The 22,793-nt window shown below is 37.8% G+C and overlaps 1 protein-coding gene across 1 annotated transcript in view; it reads left to right on the forward strand.

The window, feature by feature from the left end:
• LOC142050441 (histone-arginine methyltransferase CARM1-like) overlaps positions 1-22,793 on the forward strand; it is a 64,800-nt gene that overhangs the window by 34,651 nt on the left and 7,356 nt on the right. Inside the window, exons 5-8 of the mRNA XM_075079093.1 lie at positions 5,496-5,606; positions 16,234-16,411; positions 17,661-17,751; positions 21,711-21,792. Coding sequence (XP_074935194.1) covers positions 5,496-5,606; positions 16,234-16,411; positions 17,661-17,751; positions 21,711-21,792 — 462 coding nt within the window. The remainder of the gene's footprint in view (positions 1-5,495; positions 5,607-16,233; positions 16,412-17,660; positions 17,752-21,710; positions 21,793-22,793) is intronic.

Genomic DNA, 22,793 nt, shown 5'->3' on the forward strand with positions numbered 1-22,793 from the left:
ATATTTCTTTACCTTTGCTGCCTCCTTCCCTAAATTCTGTAGTGATTTATTATACAAATGTTTTTTGCCTATAGGGAAGGGATATCTGGTGATCAAGTATTTTTTTTCTTATTGTTGACTTGGTTTTGTTTTGAAAAAATATCTGTATGAGAAAGTGTAACAGGTTATCTGAGTTGTGCTGGACAAAATTAATTCTGGACCCTTTGAGAGGGTTCTTAGCGATAAATTCAAGCACTGTCTGTCAGAGGTAAGCTATTTTAAGGACAAACTGGGAGGAGTGTTTGAATTGACGATTTATGTCTGTTAAAGCTTAAAAAAATAAGGAGAACTCATTCAGAATCTAATGAGTTTGAGGCTGGATTTATCACATTAATACGGTAATTCTTACTGGCATATACCCCTTTATATTTGCTCTTAAAGGAGTCACCTTAGAGCTTTCACTAGTTTTTTTAGTAAAACTTTGTCTTAGATTTTTAATTGTTATAGAGCCAAAAAGGGGAGGTCAAAGTGTTTTAACTGGTTATACTAGAAAAAGGGCTCATAACTAAATTTTACAGTAGCAATGTATGATGCTGTTTCAAACTGAGTAAAGGCTGATACATTTCTACTTCTTTTGAAAATTTTTTTGTTTGTAGTCTATTTATGAATAGTTTACTTAAAAGCAAAGCAACTAGCATATCTCCAATGCTCCTGGATGAAGGATCACACGAATTAACCATTGACATAGTGCAGTCAAAGGTACATGCTAAAAAAAGAGATTTTCTGTATACAATCTTGCTGATATACAGTAATTTTGAATTATAAGTGTCGTAGATATATGACATTTTTTATTTTAGTTTTATATGTGTGCGCTATTGTTACTCTTCCTAGTTTGACTTCTGCCCCCCACCCCTTTTATTCAAAAGTGCTTTTCAGGACTCTAATTGTGCAAGTACTCAAGCATACAAGCATATTTGCACATGTGAGTAATTCCCAGTAAGTTCACACTAAGAAATCTATTCATCTGTGTAGGTGAAAGCAGAAGCAGTACTGAACTGTGGTCAAGGGGGTAGGGTATAGGTTATTCCTGACTCTGATTTCTGAAAATTGCTGAAGTAGCTGCATTCACATTTCAAAATAAATACTGAAGCACATAACATCTGCTACCCTTCCTTTCAATATGCACGACATCATCATCACCCAGCTATCTGTCTGTTATTTATTTTAAAATTCTACTTTTCAGAAGGAAGCATACTAATACCATGTCTTGTTATTTCACAGCACTTCATCTTAATGACTGCTCTTACAGCTCAGTTAGGCTGTTCTTCCTGTCTAGAGGGAGCATAACTTTCTGGAAGAGATGCCAGCAGTAACAGCTCCCCACTTGGGGAGCAAGGTGTGCTGTTGCAAATTCATTGGATTAAAGTAATTTAGGTTAGAAAGAACCTCAGGACATCTCTAGTCCAAACCTCTACTGAAAGCAGGACCAACTAGATCAGGTTGCTTAAGGTCTGTCCAGGTATATTTTGAATGTTTCCAGAGATGGAGATGCCACAGGCTCTGTAGGCAACCTATTCCAGTGTCTGACCACCCTGACGGTGAAAAAGTTTTACTATAGCTGTTGGAATTTCTTCTGCAACAACTTGTATCCATTGCCTCTTGTCCTATCACTGTCTGTCTCCTTCAAGAGGAATCATTAGGCAGGTGAAGACAGCAGTAAGCTCTCCCACTAGCCTGCCTCCTTTTGTTAAAACTAGGGAAACTGATTTCTCTCAAGCCTCTCTTCATATGGCATGTCCTCCAGCCCCCTAATTATCTTGGTGGACCTCCATGGGATTTGCTGCAATAAATCAGTGTCTGTCTTGTGCTGGGGAGATTGAAACTGGGCAGAGTTCCCCAAATGTTATCTTAAAAACGGCCTTTTCCTGACCTCTCCTGGTCACACTCTTGTTAATACAGCCCAGTATGCAGCTGGCCTTGGCTGCAAGGGCTCACTTGTATTCAGCTTGTTGTCCAGCAGGACGGCCTTTAGGTCTCTTCTTTTACAAAGCTGCTTTCTAGCAGTCATCCCCTCACTAGAGCCTGGGTATGTTTGTTAGCAGCAGATTCAGTAGAACAGCTCCCCTGCTCAGCTTATTGATCACTACTATCAGGAAATTATCAAGACACTCTGGAAATCCCCTGGATTGGTTGTGTCCCACCGTACCACCTGTCCAGTAGGAATTGGGGTGGTCGAATTTCCTGGTAAGTAATGGGGCCTATGGTCATGAGGCTTCCTCCAGAAGGCATTGTTTCCCTCCTGTTCTTGATCAAGTAAGTAGTCTATAACAGATGCCTGCTTCAATAATATCTGTATACCTACCCGTGTCTTCTCATCCCTACCCATAAGCTCTCAGCTAGCTCATTGACTACTACCAAAGCTCCATGCTCTTGAATCATTCTTTGCATAGAGTACAACTTGACCTTCCCAGCCTATCCTTTCTGACAGGCTGTAGCCATCTATCACAGCATTAGCTGTGCAAGCTACCCCACCACATCTCTGTAATCCCTATGAGATGAAAGCTGTGCATCTGTGCATGGACTTCAGATTCCTCATGTTTGTTTCTCATGCTATGTGTGCTTGTGTACATGCATCTCAGATGACTCCCCTTTGTGCTGCTTTTACAAGGGGTGCATGGGGACCCTCCATTGTGCTGTCTCCTGAACACTTTCCCTCATGCCTTTACCTCTGTTCAGACTATGATGACCTCCAACAACAAGTACCTAGTTTTTCAGCCCTCCTTGTTAGGATGGAAAACTGATGGCAAAGATACCCTTGCCCTGCTTTTTTAGATGGCCCTGTCTCTCCCTAGCAGTCTTCATTCCTCAGGAAGGTACTGCACTCATAAAAGCTGAATTTCTGTCTGTGATACCAGCTGCACAGTCAGGTGTTGATGCTCAGGGCTTTTGCCTCTAAAACTGTCCATGAGGATCCTGACTATCTCCTGTTCAGCCTCCCCAGTGGTTCACTGTCTGCTCCTCTCCACTCATTGCTTCATACCTGGTGGCTTTCCCCAGCCAGAGTCCACCTCCCCAACAGGTCACCATTGATTCCAGCCTCAGGGAGAGCCATCATCCGTTCTGTGCAGTAGAGCAGCCACACAGCAACATCCTCCGTTACCAGTCTGCCCTGGATCAAGGTTTCTGGTGTGCCAAGGACTGTCGATCTAGCAAGTCTTACAGGGCATGCCTATGCCTTGTTGTGCAGCCTCCAGCGATTCCCACACTGTGTCACCTATGATTTGTGAGCCCCTTTCCCCCTTGCTTCACCAATTACTGGGTAAATGCTACCCCTGTCAGCTGCTTCGTTTTGCTGTGCTCATTTGTGTCTTCATTAGCATCTTAATGTTGGTTTAGGAGTGAGCTGCTGAAGTAAATTTCTATCGCAGCCACTGAGGGTGCTTCAGTTCATGTTGTGGTCTCAGAGTAAGCAAGGTGGATTAATTTTGGATGAAACTGAACTGGACTAAGCTAGAAGAAAATCAGACTAGGGTTAGTCGTAGTAAATCATCCAGAAACGATGTCCCAATACAGCTGTAGTACCTGCTGATGTAGACACAGGTATAGTGCAAAAAAATGGCATCAGAATTAGGTCTGGTGCAAAAAGCCATAGTCCTCCACTGGATCTTTTATGTTGAACTTGAGCAGTTGACTCTTCCTTGTACTTTCCACATATGCAGAGAGAAAGCATTATTGTATTTGTGATTCCCACTGGGTATTGAGAAATAGCCCACCAAACCTTCTGTTGGACTTACGGTTCATTGGCCTTGACTTGTCATTGTCTCCCTCCCTACTTACGGAACTGATACTGTCTCTTGATGTTCTGGAGAGCAGGTTCTTCTGGACATAGGAGCATATTTTAACACCTGCCAAAGCATAGAAACAAAACTGGATCTGTAACAGCCTGTCATCCGAGATATAAAAAAATGAGCCTAATAAAATCTTTTACTAGGAAAGAAAATTATTAAAGGCAAAGTTCTGGCTTCTACACCAAACTTGAGACAATGTGCAATATCAGAAGCAATGTTAATTTATTCTGCAGTGGGGTACTTTTGTAACACAGATTCATATAATCTACAACAGATTCAAGCCATATATATTAGACTGCATTCTTTAATACATAATCTAAATGTCATGTGGATGGAATGTGCCCTTCATTCTAAGAAATTATTTTCTGTGAAAACTAATCTGTTTGAATACACAATATTTTCTCTTTGTGTTTTTCAAGGCTGGTAAGCAACGTGCATCATATGAGAAGTTGAGGCAGAGAAGCAATAAAGAACAGGGGTAGTTGGTGGTATACTAAGCTGCAATATTACTCTGAGCCTATATTGTATTTAAGCTTCTCTGCTCTTGACTCTTGAGATTCAATCAGGACTGTAGCTTAGTTTCATGGTTGAAGTGCTTTGAAATCTTATGAGGTTCCGCTTCTAGGTGGCTTAAATCACCTAAAGAGCTTGTGAATTTTGTATCTTGGACCAAAGTTTAGTAAGAATTCCAGCCACAGGGACAGGAAAACTGGTTTTTTTTCAGTCAAGCACAAACCCATAGGAGGAACCTGCATGGTGAGCTGTTTTGTGAGATTTTTCTTACTAAAATTTTGGGGAAGCACGGTACTGGTATTAGCCTAATTCTGTTGGGCAGTATAAAAGTGAACTTTACATCAGAGTTGACATCAGTCACATCATCTTAATAATTTGTCTGGTAGTTAGCCTCTTTTTCTCTGTCCTTATGCCTCTGCAGCTGTGAGTGACCTGTTCAACAGAATGAAGCTAGGAACTACAGGCTTGTCTGGATTGTTGCAGCAGTCTCTGGCTTTGCATTACAATATGTGTTGAAGCAAAATTTTTGACCCTTTGAAACATTTCAGTCAACATTTTGGCTTGCAACAAGTGAGCCACCTAGAGCGATGGAGAAGATGAGGCATTGGGATTTATGTTTAACTGAGGGCCTTTGAGAGACACCACATCAAGCCGTGCAATTAAAGGTCTAATATGTCAGCAAGCAGAAACAATATTTGAACAAAGATACATAGTTTGGTTTTATCTGAGATACTTCCACATCACAGAGTGATTTTTTCATTCAGAAAGACATGTTTCTGTAGTCCTTCAAAGACTATTATTGTCAAGTCTTCCCTCCCTCCCTAGTGTACTCAGACTACTCTCTTTCAATTTTTTCTACAAAAGAAACTTTGTTACAAAAATCTGTTTCCTCTAAATCGTAACAATGTATTTACACATGAATATAATCCACGGTCTTCTAAAAGTATGCTGTGGCTCCTAAAATAAAGACTAAGGACATTAAAACTCTTCTTTAGCAATTCTTTTCACTTTTTCAAGTGAAATTAGGAATATTTTTGCATGATGCCAGGCTTACTAATGCAGCGTACAGCTATGAAAATTTAGTTGCTTAAAAAAGGTGTCAGGAAGTGACTTTTTGATAATTTTATTCCTTTTGGTCTGCCTTTTGTTTTCAAGGTGGTCCTAGATGTTGGCTGCGGATCAGGAATCCTTTCATTTTTTGCAGTGCAGGCTGGAGCTAGAAAAGTCTATGCAGTTGAAGCCAGTTCAATGGTGAGATATGCAGAGGTAAGTGTTTTTCACCTGAGCCAAGTGTTAGAATGGTGTAGAGTGAAAATGTTAAGAGATCTAGAACTCTGCCTCAAAAAGGCTAATGCTGAAGGCCTAAGTGTGGTTTATCTAAGGCATCAGATTTCTAATAGGCAACACTTTTTGGAAGGTAATTTTTGAAGGTGTTCTAAATGCTCTGATGTGTCAAAACATATGATTACTCTTTCTGTGAAAAATGATGAGCAGTCACAACTGTGATTAAAAAACCCCAGATGTTGTTTTTGTCAGTTCTGTGCAAACACATTTGGGTGTTTTTTTCCTAAGACTCCTGGGCATCTATGTGATCAGATGGTTGTGTTAGTTTCCTGCTAAATGTGATCAGTTAGGTCTTTCAGCCTTCTTATGAAGCTGTGTCGTTAGGGTTTAAAAATGACATGTCCAAAGAGTGCACTTAGTTTTAAAAGATATTTTTCAGGTGTTATTTTTACTAAGCATTCTAATACGATTTAAAAAAAAGCAAGTGGTCAAAGCAGTACTGGTAACTAAATGCCTTAGGAGAAGTTCACTACCTACAAAGTACTAGTCCTAAATAGTAGCAACAGCAAAAATCTCAATGTTTTTTTCTCACAGTTTCTGCTTATTTAGGTGAACATCATACTGTGTGAGAATTGTGAGCCTCATTTTTATAAATTTTTTCAACACTGATCACCTCTAGCTGAGCTTTAAAAATACTTTTAATGTGGAAGAGGGTGAAAAGTGGTGAAGTGGAGGATTTTTTCATGTAGATACTGTTTGCAGTATCTACTTGTTAATTTTTCTTTTGCTTCACTGGTCTAGAATATAAATGTTTATGAGCGATATTAGGAGTCCATGGTTCCTCTAAGTCCACACAATGAGCAGGCAGCAGTTCAGTGAAAGTTCTTTCTGCATGTCCTCATGCAGCAATCCAGCCTTGCTCTTGGGATAGGCTGGCAAACACCAGTTGTCAACTGTAACATTGTGAAGGAAATGCATTGCTATTGGAAATTGAGATAATCTGTCCTGGTCTTAAAGAAGAAAATATGAATATTGGACATTATTATATATATCTCCAAATAGAGGTAGTTATTAATATAGGAATTCTTTTTATTTTTCATTCCAGCTCAAATACAGGACTCCATAATCTCCCCATATAGATTTTTCATTAACTTATATATCGAGGAAGAGTGTTCTTTCATATAATAATTTTCTACTTCCACCATATTTGTGTTGCCGTTAACAAATATTTTCTTATTATGTGTGTGTTACTTTTGGAATTGGTGAGGATGTACTAGCCTAACTTAGCATATATGTACTGAAACAGCATTTCTGTTTTCTTATTATAATTTGAATAATTAGAAGGATTCTTTGTAACTGAAAAGAATTTTTTTCTGATGCCTGTAATTTTGTCAGACCTATCCAAACCATTAAAAATGTTAATATATGGAAGGTATCTCTCAGGGGGAAGGGTGAAAGGTGTTTCTTATTTCACACAGGATATTGTAAACAGTAGTAGTAGTACAACTGTAATAGTGAGTATAATGTATATGGTTTTTTTAACCTTTTAGTCACAGGTTAGAACTTGACTCCAGTCAGAAGTATACAAAATCACAAGTTGTGAAACAGCACATGCTGCATCTGTAGTCTATCAAAAATTGTGTATTTTTTAATGCAATGTAAATGTGAGTAATATGTCTGGTAACTTACTGTTAGAAAGTAGCATTAATCCATTGGGTTTAGAAACTAAATTGCTTTTCTCCTAGGGTGGATGAAAGGCTAAACTTCTTAAAACTATGATTGATTAGGAGTAGTAAAGAACCTTTGATTGATAAAGAAAAGTAAAGAACATTAAGCAGCTGTAGATACTGGGGAATATTGGCTAAAATGTCAGTTTGATAATTCATAGATCTTTTGTCATTTCTTTCTACTTACCCAAATGGTACTCGGTTTTCATAAGAAACATAATAGACTTTTATAGTTGTATTTTCTTAAGAAAACTTGTTCACTCATGAACTGTATTGCAGATCAGCTGATCTATTAAGACATGATATGTTTTAAGGATTTCAGTTTATTCATTTTGAAGATGCTTAGCCTTGGGTATACTATTTGTCATCTCTTAATATTCCACAGTGGGATTTCATTAGTATGGTTTATCAAGTATCTGGATTATGCAAAGTACTACTTTCCATCCATTTATTTTCTCATTTCTGCATGGATTTATTATATTTTTCATCTGTTCCAGATATGTGTAGTGGTGTTGAATGTGAGATCAAAGAGTCTTGTTCCTTTTTCTTTATTTTTTTCTATTTTAATACAAAATACTTGAAACCAATACAATGAACTACTGACTGAAGGGAAATTATATTTGAACATGCAAATTAATGCTGTAATGCTTTTTACTGAGAGATTTCTTGAGTTTACAGTAAGCTCCTCTTTATGGTTGGAGGTTTATTTTGAAAGAAGGACATTAAGATTTTAGCACTACAATGCAGTTACCAGAAATCAGATCTCTCTTTGACAGTGTTCAAAACTGTATACTATATACAGATGTGTAATGGTAGAATAGCTGCAAAGAGTGTTGGAGGGAAAATTCATAGCAGCTGCTGTATTAGCAAACATAATCGCTGTTGCTTAGTCACTCCTTTAGATATTTGCTGAAGAGTATCTCACATTACTGTGTTCTGTGTAGTAGTTGGGTGGCTTTTTCATTGGTTTGTAATATGCTTCCATCTCTGTTTTGTTCTATGGCCTCATTAAGCTATTTGGAAAGGCTAGACAGATCTGAGCCTCTTGGTTATGGTTGTCTATATGTTTGACATAATTCCAGTGAAGCCCATACAGATCTACATTAGACAAGTTTTATTTGCATTTAAACTAAAAATGACAACAGAATATTACTTTGTAATATATATTATTTTAAAATGCAACTCGTTATTACAGTCCAAGGACTGTAATATTTTTTCTCCCCTCTAGTACTTTGCTGTTTCCCTATACTGAAAAGAATAGCATTCAAAGGAATTCTGAATATTATTGTCACCTTTTGTTCACTTTCATGTCAATATGGTCTACCTGTTGGATATAGTTTTTTTACTAACACAGACAATAGTTTCTGCCTGGCATTTTTGTACCCAAGGCTTACCTGCTATCTTTTTTTCCTGTTTCAAAAACTTCAACAGAGGAGAGAGAAACCATGCGAACCTTTACCATGACTCTGCACCAGTTTTTCTTCTGTTCTGAGACTCCATGTTTTGGACATAAAACTGCTGGCAGCTGGCTCCTGCCATGTGCAGTCTGTGGTAGAGAAAGGAATTTGAAACAGATCTTGCCTTACAAATGAGTTTGTAATAGGGAGAAAACTGTGTAGAGTGAATGGTAGCCAGTGCTTTTCAGTGGTGTGTGCATGAGATGTGAGATGAAAGCACTCTCCATCTGCTAATTTCACTATTGCAGTAAATACTTTGCCAAGAAAATGGTAGGTAACAGAAGAAATAAATCTGAAAATGACTCGTACTGGTAGTTTTGTCTAAACAGGAAATGTGATTCTAAGCAGCTTATCTAGGACCAAGGGGAGACATTAACATTAACAGAATGGAAAAAGCATCCATGTAGAGCATTTCAATAAACAGAAAGAAAGAGTTACTATGCAGGAATTTAGAAAAGCATTTGATGTGCACTTGCAGAGATTCTGTCTTAAGCACCATAACGTTTGCCTTTATTTGCTATGTAGTGTTTAGGTGATACTTGTGTGCACCTTACTATCTTCTGTGCACCTTACTATCTCCTGTGCAATAAACACACTGCACCTGTTTTGTGTTTTCTGTTATTTAGATTAAAACACTTTAACAGTATTTAATTTAATTGTAATTTAATGTCTGCCGTCGCATCTGGTGTGTCAGATGCTGTGTGGTTGGGTTTGTATGGTAAGGTGATAATGCTCACTAAAAACTAAATGAGGCTAGATTCAGACCAGATATAAGGAAGGCATTTTTTACCATGAGGGTGGTGAAGCACTGGCACAGGTTGCCCAGAGAGGTGGTAGATGCCCCATCCCTGGAAACATTCAAGGCCAGATTAGACGGGGCTCTGAGCAACCTGATCTAGTTGAAGATGTCCCTGCTCACTGCAGGGGGGTTGGACTAGATGACCTTTGAAGGTCCCTTCCAACCCAAACCTTTCTATGATTCTGTGACTCTGAAAAAAGGAAAACAAAGCATTTGCAATGTGTCACCATTACAAAAGGCAAGTGTGTAAAAACCTGAGAGTGTACCAGTTTGTCTCTCAGGGAAGATGGGTGGTGGATGTCAGCTGTTAAGATGAATACAGACGTATAAATATTAAGTAGTCACTTCAAAAAAAACACAAAACACAACAGCTGCTCCTGATAATCTGGTGAAACGGTCACCAGAAACAACATAATGGAAGTACAGAGCTTTACATGTAGATTTCTCCAGTCCAGAACTTTCTTGCAACATTCTTAACTCTAAATTGGAAAGATACGGATTTGATTGATGGACTGTTAGATAGATATGGGATTGGCTGGATGGCCGTGTTTAAAGAGTTACAGTCAACGGCTAAATGTCCAAGTGGATACCAATAATGAGCAGTGTCTCTCAAGGGTCTGTACTGGAACCAAACTTGAATATATTAATCAGTAACCCAGACAGTGGGATCAAGTGCACCCTCAGCAAGTTCACAGGTGACACCAAGCTGAGAAGTGCAGTTGACATGCCTGAAGGATGGGATGCCATTCAGAGACATCTTGACAGGCTTGAGGAGTGGGCCCATGAGAACTTAATGAGGTCCAATAAGGCTAAGTGCAAGGCCCTGCACCTGGGGTGGGGCAATCCTCAATATCAGTACAGACTGAGATGAATGGGGTGAGAGCATCCCTGTGGAGAACTACTTGATACTGGTGGATGAAAACCTGGACGTGAGCCAGCAACGTGCACACACAGCCCAGAAAGACAACTGTATCCTGAGCTGCAGGATACAGATGAGTCAAAAGAAGCGTGGCCAGCACATTGAGGGAGATGATTCTGCCCCTCTACTCTGCTCTGGTGAGACCCCACCCGCAGTGCTGCGTCCAGCTTTGGAGCCCTCAGCACAGGAAAGGCATGGACCTCTTGGAGGAGGTCCAGAGGAGGGCTGCAAAAGTGACCAAAGGGATGGAACACCTCTCCTATGAGCAAAGGCCTTGAGAGTTGGGGTTGTTCAGCCTGGAAAGGAGAAGGCTCTGGGAAGACCTTACTGCTGCCTTTCAGTACTTAAAGGGGGCTTAGAAGAAAGGTGGAGAAAGACCTTTTTATCAGAGTCTGTGTTACTGGACCATTTATATGGTACAGTACAAAATTACAGATTACAATGGTAATACATACATTACCACTGTATTAGTGACAGGACAAAGAGCCATGGTTTTAAACTGAAAGAGGGTAGGTTTAGATTGAACATAAGGAAGAATTATTTTTTTTTTATGATTAGGGTGGTGAAACAGGTTGCCCAGAGAAGTTATGACTGCCCCATTCCTGGATGTGTTCAAGGTAAGGTTGGAGAGGGCTTTGAGCAACCTGATCTAGTGGAAAATGTCCCTGCCCTTGGCAGGGGGGTTGGATTAGATGACCTTTAAAGTTCCCTTCCAACCCAAACCATGCTATGATTCCTTCTATTATTTGGAACTAGTGTAGAATAAACATCTTGTTCATACACTCTTAGTCTGCTTCTGTATTTAAAAGGCTTGGCAGTTCAAATGAAATCTAACGTGTAGATCAAGCCTTATATTTTAGGTGATGTAAGTGTAATTACTTCTGAGAGCTCCTGTAGGCAAAGTCAGAAAAGTGACTTATGATCTTGGATAAATGCAGCTGCTGATGTGCAAAATCTGAGCAGGTGAGGTTGTATAAAGCTTCCTGATAGACTAACTCTACTAACCTGATTTTCCTTTGCAGCTGCATAACTGTACTCTTGTCTATGACAATTCATCATAACAGTCAATTAAAGGCCCCTTCACATTTTTGCTCAGGGGTTTGGGTGGGCCATATGTCAGTCTTGCTGTTTACTTTTGAAAAATGCAGAGAATGTTTGTGTCAGATTAACTTTGTATTTCTATTTGGGTTTCTTGAAGTGTTGCGCAATGGCATGTTGTTAACACATATACATATTTCCCCCTACATAAGTCCTCTGAGTCTTCTATGTGATAGGAAGAATTTATTCTGTTTTCTCTGTATCCCTCAGTGGTCAGGATGTTAATAAGTTTAATTACAGCAGAACATTCAAACATGTAGTTCTTAGGCATCTCTAAAAAGTATGTAGTTGCACAATTAGATAGAAAGCCGTTTGACTATTTGTATTTCAGTATTAAGGATGCTGTCATGCTGTTTACAGTTTTGGCAGGGTTCAATCGCAGTGCTAGCACAGCTTATCTTTTAAATCTCTGTGAAATAGTTCGATGTGTTTGCCAACTTTGGGAGTCCTCTGGGACTAAATTTCTTTGTTTTCAGAGGTTTTATTTTGTTCCATGAGGAATTTTGCAGAGTTTTGTTTGTTCTCCAGAGAAAACACTCTTGGTTTTCATTAGGGATGGATCCTGATGTCAAAATGTAAAACATTTTATGATATTTTATAGTGTTTCTTGATATTTTGGGGGGGATTCATATGGAAAAGGCTTGAGTTATTCAGAGCTTTTTATAATCCATGACATTGATTGTCAGGCTTAAGGAACAGTTGGGCCTCTTTTTGCATCTCTGTTTCATTGGGTGAGAGATCTGCTGTGTCTGGACATAAAACTGGACCTTTCATGAGGAGAGATGTATATGAAAAGTTTCTGCTTACCTGTATGTATTACACAGTTCAGTTTTGATCTGTATTTTGTCAAACAAACCCTTACTATTTTACCAAAGACTTTTAAGCATTTAACTTTCATGAATGCTGCATGGAAAAACGATAAAGGAAAAAATATCCGGAACACCAACATGGCCACATTTGGTAACAGACTGATGCAATTAATTTGAAGTGAGTGCATATACCAGATACCAATTTAACTGTTTATATTTAATTTTAAGGTATCGGTTTTATCCTTACCAATATAATCTTGCCCTACTTTCAAAATCTTCTGAAATGCAGGAGAATCACAAGGGAGCGTGGCTCTTCAAAACAACACCTGCCTTTCAGTTATTGACAAAATGATAAGATACTGGGTGGAATTATTTTTTTTCCTCCATTTTTTTTTCCCTTCATTAAAGCTATGAAATACTGAAACTACTTCATTCCTTTTGTTCAGACATATTGTGCTGACCATAACTTGGTGATTGCAGGAATTTATGAAGTACTGTGTGGGAGGTGAAAACATTGTCAACCCACCCACTCAGATATACCTACTGTCCTTTTGCCACAGATTCACTATTGATTCTCAAAGGCACTGAGTCAAAAGCCTCTACTGCCACCACCCTTAGCTGCTTGTTCTTAATTTGCCAATAAGATATTTTTTAAAAGGCACAAAATTTGCTAATTTCTAAACAAGAACTTCAATTTAGATTAGTAGGAATAGCAAGCTGTCAAGATGAAGATATACGTTGGGGGTTTCAGTATGGAACATGAAGGAAGGGTTTAAGGTATTTGTTTAAATGGCATGGTCAATATTCCTGCCTGAGCAGCAAGGTCGTACTTGTGATGGCAGAAATAAGCAAAGAAAGTTAAAACCCTCACATCATGAAAGTGCTGCAGAGGGTGAATTAACTTCATAATCCTGTCAAAAATAAGATCACTTCAAACAAGATGGAGGTAGTTGGGACCAAAAGTTAGTTTATAGCTGTTAGCTTATAGCTCCTCAAAGTGATTGATTTATTAATTTATTTTTAAATCCCAGTTTTGGACTAGTATTGCCTAGGAGTAGGAGTTAGCAGTATTTTATGTGCATTTGATATAATACACTTGTGTTCTGTATCTCTTGTAAATTATTTCTGTTACTTCTGTAGAATTTTCTTTTTGTACAAAGAGATGCATGGAATTTGTGGGAGACTGTAGGTCTCCAATATTTAATGTCAATTAATTGATTTTTGCTTCTGTTCATGTGATAATGAACCACTAATCAGAGTTTGTCAATGCATGGTAAATTTCAGTTTTAGAAAAATCATCTTTGCATTTAAAAAATAATTTTTAAAAAGTTAAATGTTTAAAACTTTGAAACTAGCTTTTCATTCCCACCAACCTGGCTAGATATGAACTGTTAAATAACTCTAATTAAACAGCTGTAAAAATGACCAAAAAATATCTGCCATAGGACAAGTGATCTTCTCCCTGAAATAAATTGTCTTAATCTAGTCTGTCTCAGATATGCATGTAAAAATTCTTGCTTAAATTGGCATTCATTGTCTTCCTGACAATCTTGGTACACAGACTGAGATTTTGGCAGATGCAGAATTGCCTTGATTCTTCAGACCTCTGTCAGTGTATTGAACTGAGTGAATTCACACTGAGAAGAATCTTGTGTGAATAAGCAGAGGTTTCTTCTGTTCCCTGAGTCTCTGTGGCCAAAACCTGCCATCAGCTAAATTCCTTTTAAAAATGCAGATTCTATCTGTTAAGCTTCAGAAGGCCAAAAGCACAGGGAACTTCAGCTTTCCCAAGTCATAGCTACACTTTGAAGGAGAGGATGTAGTACTGACAGCATTGCTCTAAATTTTTTTGTTTTTGTTTTTGCTGTATTTAAGAGTAGGAAAGCAAATAAGCGTTGATGATTTTTTTCCCCAACTCCAGTAATAATAATAATAATACAGAATAGCAATGAAAAACCTTTTCTATTTGTCTCCATGCTACTACTTTGGTAAAAGTAAAAATTTTTGTAATATAAGCTTCTCCACTGCATGAGAGAGAGATTTTGTAATATTCTGCTGCCCTCTAGCTAACTATGTGAGTTATATGTCACAGTCCGTGAGGGTCTGAAATTGTTTAGGCTTTGTACATCCATGCTGCTGCTGAGCTGTTATTTTTTTTAGTTAGTTATTTTTAGATTCAGAATTCACCTGTGAGCAAAATGGTAATTTCATTTCCAAATGAAATCACATCATGTGTCTGCTCACAGAGCCTCTGGTCTGAAGAACTTTTAAAACAAAATCTGTCAACTTCTTCTTAGAAATGGGTACAAACACCTGTCAGTAAAAGAAGCAGCAATGTTATTTGCCTAATTGATAGCTTGTTAGTTTAATAGTTTTATTATCATTCTGACATGTAGTTTATATTGGCAGGTAATGGCTGAAAATCATTGATTGTATCACTCATTCAGGCTTTAATGCAAATCCTTCACACAGGTGTTATATTTATTAGGTTAGCTCTAAGCAAAGAAGGTGCTGTATTTCCACTGGAGAGTGTTGAGAAGGTATTTTACAGCAAGAATTTAGCTTCATTTGAAGGAAGCTAAATAATTCAAATATTTGATATAGAACCATAAAATTATTAGGACTTCATAAAGTATTCTGGTCTGTTCTTATAGATGTTCTGGGTTGGTTTTTGTGCTAACTGCTTTAGCATATTCACGTTTTGGTGAATTAGCTACTAACAACATTAGTATCTCTTTCTCTAGTTAGAATGAGTCATAAGTTTTATCGCTGTTACCTAAAGCCCAGTCTGTTTTGGAAAAGGTTTGCTGAAGTAATTATGCACTTCTGTTGATGTTACAATTATATATCAGTGCAAGTACACCTGTGAGGGAGTGTTTTCTGTTACTTACTGCATTGTATATACTTGCTTTTCCTGGTATCTCTGGACATCAATACAAATCTACTGTGCTGTTGCAAAGGATGCTTCATTTTATAGAATCTCCCAGCGGACACCTCAGATTAAAGCAGCAACTATTTAACGTTATAAGTTTGTGCCAGAAGAACCCAGATTCTACTCATTATTTAAACATAAGAGGTTTAGATACTTCTCCATATATCCGAGTACAGTACAGCTGAATAGGATATGCATCTGTGTGTAGATATATAGAGGCTTTGAAAAGGTTGTTTTTTCCTTAATAACTTGCTGTAGTGAACATAAAATTTTAGGTCCATTTCTTCTGTTCAGTGTTTTGCTCCAAGGTTCACTATGCACATAGAAGTGGATAAATCTCCAGTATCCTGTCTCTAAGTACTGGCCCATTTGAACACGTTTATGTGAATATAGCACTATGCTCCATTTACGCTTAGGAATTACTCACCTCAAACTTTTCAGCTATTGAGTTTCTTTATTCTGTCATGAATATGTAACTCACCCAAGAACAGTATTTTTAAAAAATTTGGAGAATTATGAATACACTTTCTTCCTAATCTTTTGTATTGAAAGAAAATATCCACCTCTTCCTGGTAGATATTTTTTCAGGTAGGTATTGATTACAGTTATCTCTTACAGGATAACAGTACTTGTACTATCACTTGCTGATTGCACACAATGTATTTCTTTGAACGTGCTCCAGTAAGCTCCAGTCTTTAGAAATACTTGTGCGGCAAGGAAAAATATTTTACCTTTCTATTTTATTCCAATTACAGACTGAGATAGTTGGTTTACACTATAGGGGGTTTAATGCTAATTAAAGATGTCTGACATAAATTGTGCTAATCAAAGGAGTTGCATTTTCTGTGTGCTTTTGGTTTTCCTCCAGCTGTTGGTGAGAAGCAACAACATTTCTGATAAGATCACAGTTCTGTCTGGAAAAATTGAGGAGATATCCCTGCCTGAGAGTGTTGATGTGGTAATTTCTGAACCGATGGGTTATATGCTCTTCAATGAAAGGATGCTGGAAAGTTACGTCCATTCCAAAAAATGGTTGAAGTCAAATGGTGAGTGTGTCACCACAATTACCTCCTGCATAGAGAAAGGAAGATAAGTTTCTGAAAGAAGGAAAAAAGACTTGAATTGGTAGTCCAGAATTATCTGGTTTTATACCCACATTCTAGCTTTACCACCATCTAGGGGGCCCAGGGGAATTAATATAATGATGGAGCCATCATTGCTATTGTACTATTCTGTGACTTCTTGCTGTTTCACAGTACATCGTGTTTTATACCAGATTAAAAAAGGGTGAAGTATGCTCAAGTATAGTTTAAAATGACAGGCTTTGTTTCCTGCTTCCATTGACACATGCACAATAGAATACAAGGGCTTTCATTTAAGCTGCTAGGCAGTCTGATGCACTGTCCACAGAAAATAATGGAAGGTAATTCATCTGGTTTCCTGAGCCATTAGAGTTTGAGATTCTAATGAAGATGCATTCTTGCAAACTAATAGATCAGGATTTCATTCCATGCTTTGCCACTGATTTGCCGCTTCATGCAAACAAAATTCTCTTTCTCAACTTCAGCATCTGTTTAAAAGAAGAAAAAGGTGTAGTATACAATTTTGTGTTTGTAAAAATTTCTGAAGTGCTTTAACTTTCCTGGATAAAAGTCTTAAGAGTAAAGTGCATATAAGTACTTCATTCATTAACATCTGTTCTTCCAAATTTGACCAAAACCATACGCAGCACTTTAATTCAAGATCAAGTCTGAGCTTTAATGCAAATCCCTTGCACAGATGTTATATTTATTAGGTTAGCTCTAAGCAAAGAAGGTGCTGTATTTTCACTGGAGAGTGTTGAGAAGGTATTTTACGGCAAGAATTTAGCTTCATTTGAAGGAAGCTAAATAATTCAAATATTTGATATAGAACCATAAAATTATTAGGACTTTATGAAGTATTCTGGTTCTGTTCTTATAGATGTTCTGGGTTGGTTTTTGTGCTAACTGCTTTAGCATATTCACATTTCAGTAACCCATACATTAATGAAACTAAATGCTAAGATATCTGAAGTGTGTGAAAATTGCTGCTTCTGAACTGGTGGTTTCTTGCTAGTGAAGACATTCCTGTAGGGATGTCTCGGACTATAGAATCACAGAATATCCTGAGCTGGAAGGGACTCACAAGGATCATGAAGTCCAACTCATTACTCCATATAGTGCAACCTTAACATTAAACCATGTATTTAAGAGCATTGTCCAAATGGTTCTTGAACACTTGCCTTTCTAATTTATATTGTCTTTTGTTTACTAGGAATGATGTTCCCAACTTTCAGTGATGTTTATTTGGCTCCTTTTTCTGATGAGCAGCTCTACATGGAACACTACTCCAGAGCCAATTTTTGGTAAAGATTATTTAAGTTATTTTATTTTTATCAAAGATTCAGTAGAGGTGAAAAATTAAATCAGTTCTTTGATTCAGTATAAACTGTCTGTCAACCTTGGAAGAGAATGCTTTTATGTTTTCAGTGTTCACTTCTGCTCTGGCTTACAGTCATACTGCTCATTGTGCAAGTTGGAAGGTTGTCTCAGGAAGTGCCAGAGCTGATTCGGTCTCTTTTTGAAAGAGAAATTTACTCCAGTGAGCATCCATTGGAAGAAAAAGAGTTGACTGTGAATCAGGTGCTAGTGTTTCCTTTGCTACACCGAAGTGTAGTATGCTGTAGATGGTGATCATTGTGCTGCCTGAAGTCCCAGATACCTAAGCACAGGAGAGATTCCCTTGCAGTCTTCACAGAGAATCAGTATAAATTACCATGTCTTGAACAATTTTGAATTTAGTAGTAACTTTCTGTCCACCTAAATTCTTGTTGTACTCCTTTTGACTTGGAGTGTGCTGCTACTACCCACTGGTGAGCTGTTGCTGTGCTTGATATAGGAGGAAACATTTACATTGATATCCTAATGAGGAGAAATTGAGGTGATTCCATTTCAGCAAATGGCAGGTTTATTTTTAAACATCTCTAGTCCTACATATGATGCAGATCAGTTACTTTATAAATTAGCCATTTATAGATTATAATTATTTAAAGGTTTTATATAAAAGGTACTGTGGAATGCTGGGGTTAACTATTTTTACATCATCTGGAAGATGATAAATGCAGTCTTTCACCTGTTGTTTCAGCTTGTGATGTGGAATGTGAACACTAAGTGGTCTTCATCAAACCTATTTGTTGGTTTCTTAGATTAAAGACAACATTTTCTTCCATGCCCAGGTTATGGTATAACTGCTCATACTTAAAATGTTTCTTCTGTCTGTCTCTGAAATAGAGCTATGACAAAATCTTAATATTTCTTAATATGTAGCGATTAAAGGAGTGAGAGAAATTTGAGTGATTTACATGCTGAATCCTTTGCTGGCAATGTTACTTTATACAGCCAGTTTGTGCTCTTTTGTCTCACTGTGTAGGTTGAGCCTATTATTAAATGTTTGCATTGTATGTTTACAACCACAAAAGCTGCAACAGTAATTTTTTATGTTAAGAAAGTGAAAAAAAGAAGGTAGAAGTAACTTCCAATAAGTTTTCACATTTCAACTGTCATTCTGGTCCCTCTTCCCAAAGATGATGTTACTTTTGCGTATATACTTGACATGTCAATTATATATAGTAGACTATGAATTAAAAGACTAAAGCACAATGTTTTACCACGATGAAGACTCTTCATCACTCAGTAAAGAAAATAGATACATACTTTGTAGTTTGAAGCAGAAATACAGGGTTTTTTTCCCCAGATCTATACAGGACTGGATGTTACTGCCAATCTGAAAGCATTTCATTTCACACTGCTTGGGGTGCTTCATCTTCATTTGTAATAAATGTAAGACCTCTGTGGAATACCTGTGGGGTAGTTACAGTGTATGCGTGTATATCTCCATGCACACTAACATATATGGTAATGTTATTAATGGTGGGAAAAAATCTGCTGCCTTTTGTTGTTTAAGAGTTTTACAGCTGGGACTGAATAGTCCAGCTAGATTAGTTTCTTATAGTTTGTTAACACAAATACAGCATCTCCATTCTCAAAAAAAGGGAAAAGAGAACTTCATCTGTATCTAGCTGGCATGATTTGATTCCAGATAGTCTGCATGCATACATTTAATAAGCTGAATTATCTGTCAACCACTGCAAAGCTTTCAGAGAATTGCATAAAGCAGAAAATCTGATTTTTCAAGTTTGCTTTAGTAACTAATTTCTCTTTGCACCAAGAATGTTTTTGCTGTTAACATTATTATCACCGACTGTAGTAATACTTTGTAATTAGGATAGCAATCAGGGGGCAACATATTGCAGTCTTCCCTCCACCCATCTGTCTCCCAGTTTTGACAGTTCTTTTATTACCTACTTTTAATTTTTTATGAGAATGTTTCAACCAAAGTAACCACAGAAATGCCACACCTTTGACCTTGATGATACTCCTTATATATCAGGTACTGTTTAGCATATTAGCATATAAACAGAATAGTTTGTCTGCCTACAAGGTAGTTTATTGCTGTCTCGAGATGTCTCCTGAGCAGAGGACAACAGTATCAGTCCTCCTATCTGCGTAGTTGTAGTTTTGTATGGATGTATACCCAGGACATTGATTGTGCAAGAGGATTAAATGCTGTTGAGGTTACTGAGTTCTCTGAAGACCAACAAATAAGTCCTCCTAATGCCTTCAAGCAAATGCGAGAAGAAAATATGCTGGGTGAGAGTGCAGTAGTTCTGATTCTGCATCACTCTAGGACATTCATGTTCTTAAAATAAAAGGTCTGGATGTTCTGATAGATCCAGGCTATAAAAGTCCTATTTCAGACAAACCGCTTCCTCAGGGCTTTCTTGGATGTTAGAAGTAAGCCATCAGGAACTAACTGGTGATAGCATCTGATCTGCTAAGCTTCAAATTCCAGGCCTCAAGAAACAGCTTTCATTCATTGACCAGCTTTATTAGTCAGGACAGATGTGTTTTGTGTATAATAAATCCTTTCCTATTTAGTTAAATCTATATCCTGGGTCTTAGAGATTGGGTATGGTTTTGGATCAAGTCGGATGATAGTACTTGAGCGAAAGAGTGAAAGAAATACATAGATTTGCAATTCAAACTTTCATCCAGTAGGGGCACTATGACTTTAAAAAACCTTCAAAATCCTATGCAAAAATCATGCTGTGTGTTCAAACTTTAGACGCAGCAGTTAGCATAGCCTGTTTACTATACAAAGGAAAGGCTACGTTTCTCATACACTTATAGTGCACATTTTGTCTTTCTCATCTGTGATAAATAAGCAACTCAATTATACACTACAGGAAACATACGGAAAAGGGTAAAAGATCACTTGCAGTTACTGGTGTCAGCTGATTTCCTGTGTTGTGCTTATTTGAGTTCTTTCCTTAAAGATAATCTTCTGAGACATCTGGGCATCTTCCCTTTATGCAATTAGCACAGAAGCAATAATGCAGAATTTATCAGTATTAAAGGGATATTGCCAGATTGGTTTAGACTAACTCATCCACTTTGTAAAAAGTTATGATCGTTTAGGAGTTGTATGATGCTGTAACAATGAGGACAGACATTTAAAGTTTCCTTTTTTAAGTTCTTCTGAAGACTTGGAAGGCTTGACCATGGTTTTGTATCTAGGTGACACTTCCATCACAAGGAGTTGAGCCTCCTTGCCGTTTCCCCTTTCCATGCTCTTTTGTTTATGTTATCTGGAAGTAAAAATACCTAATAAACTTTTCAATGAGTTGATAAGAGTGTAATACACAAGCATGTATATTTTCATTTCAAATTTCATACTGGAAATAGTCTGAATATACATTAAATGCACATTTGCATAAATTGGTAAGATAAAAAATACTATTTCTTTTCCCATTCAGTTGGTATATGATGACCTTTTCCTTTTTATTGACATTGAAGAGGGAAAACAGACCTGTAATGCAGGTGTCCTCGTCACTATTTTGATTTATACAAGGTCAACTCCCTGTTCTGGAATAGCTCAAGCTAAGAAAAGAAGCTTAAGAGTGCCTCAGCCCTCCTCCCTATTCTCTGCTTGCTGTGTGGATTCTTTCAGAAGCATAGTGTGAAATGTCTCTATATGTCCATCTGAGGGGATCGTATCACCTCAGTGCTGTATAGGTGGTCGGTGAGGAGAATAAAGTAAGCAAAGGAGTTCTGCAATTTGGCTTCATGGCAGACAGGGGAAAAGGAAAGAGGTGCTTAGCTGCACTTCACCTGCCATTTACAGTTATTGTGCCTGGGTCCGGTTGGAATATAGAAAAAAAAAAAAACATTTTGTCCTGAACATTTTATGTGTTACTCTTTCTAGGTGCCAAGAATGCTTTTATGGGGTCAATCTGTCCAGCATGCGCAATGCAGCGGTGAATGAGTATTTCCGACAACCTATTGTGGTAGGTTTGTATGTCTGGGGGTTATTTTTTTGTGTTTTTCCCTCTCCCTATCTCATCCCTCCACAAAATCCTAAAGGTACAGTAGCCTCCTTGTTTAACAGAGCTCTGTGACTGTTGAGTAGAGAGCCAGGAACTAATGCTGTGAGTGTGAACAATGCTGCTGTCAAAGGTTAACTGCTATATGTAATATTACTGGTGTTGCTGTGAATAACAGATGTCTGTAGATATACACACATTAGGAAGCCACACCATGTGAACAACTGTCTTCCTAACATGCAACTAGCTTCCCTGAGTGTTTCCAGTCTTAAACACGTGTCTTGATCTCAATTTTTCCCTTCCCATTTGTGGTCTGCAAATTAAAGGAAAGGAGAAAGCAGCCAGGCAAACAGGTTTCCGTATTATGAAACAGCCTTTTTTTAATATGTAGATGTCCTTATTTTATTGGTAACTTGGATCTTGCACCTCCTGTTCTCCTTCATTCTTTTTAGTGAAATTCTAGGTGGTATCTAGTTTGAAAGAATGCAGGAGATATCCTCACCTCCCTGGTGATGGAACCTAAACCATCCTCACCCTGCTACACCCTCCCCCAGTATAATACTTCAGTGTAAATGCGATGGAAAGGTTCACTCTCAGAAATGCAACTGCAGTAAATCTTGGCTAGCTTTAGGCTAACTAGTTTAAGTGGCAATAGCAGTGTAGCTGCTGTATCATGCAGACCCTACAACCTGTCCAGAAATCTGGAAGGACCATCAGACTACTGATGTGACCTTCTGCACTTGACTGCTTTTAGTACTTGAAGAGGATAAGAGAAAGCTCTCATTTTTTGTCATAAATTTCAGTCATATCTTTGACTATAGCATGGTTTTTCTCAGTGCTGTCTCTTTGGTTTTCAGTTAGAGAACAGAGTAATCTTTAGGACTGTGGCACATACTTCCATCCTGTATGGAGTACATGTTTGGCTTTGATTTCTCAGCTGAGGTTCTTCATCCTTTGAAAATCAG

Source organism: Phalacrocorax aristotelis, chromosome Z (genome assembly GCF_949628215.1).
Source record: "Phalacrocorax aristotelis chromosome Z, bGulAri2.1, whole genome shotgun sequence".
Lineage (NCBI taxonomy): Eukaryota > Metazoa > Chordata > Aves > Suliformes > Phalacrocoracidae > Phalacrocorax > Phalacrocorax aristotelis.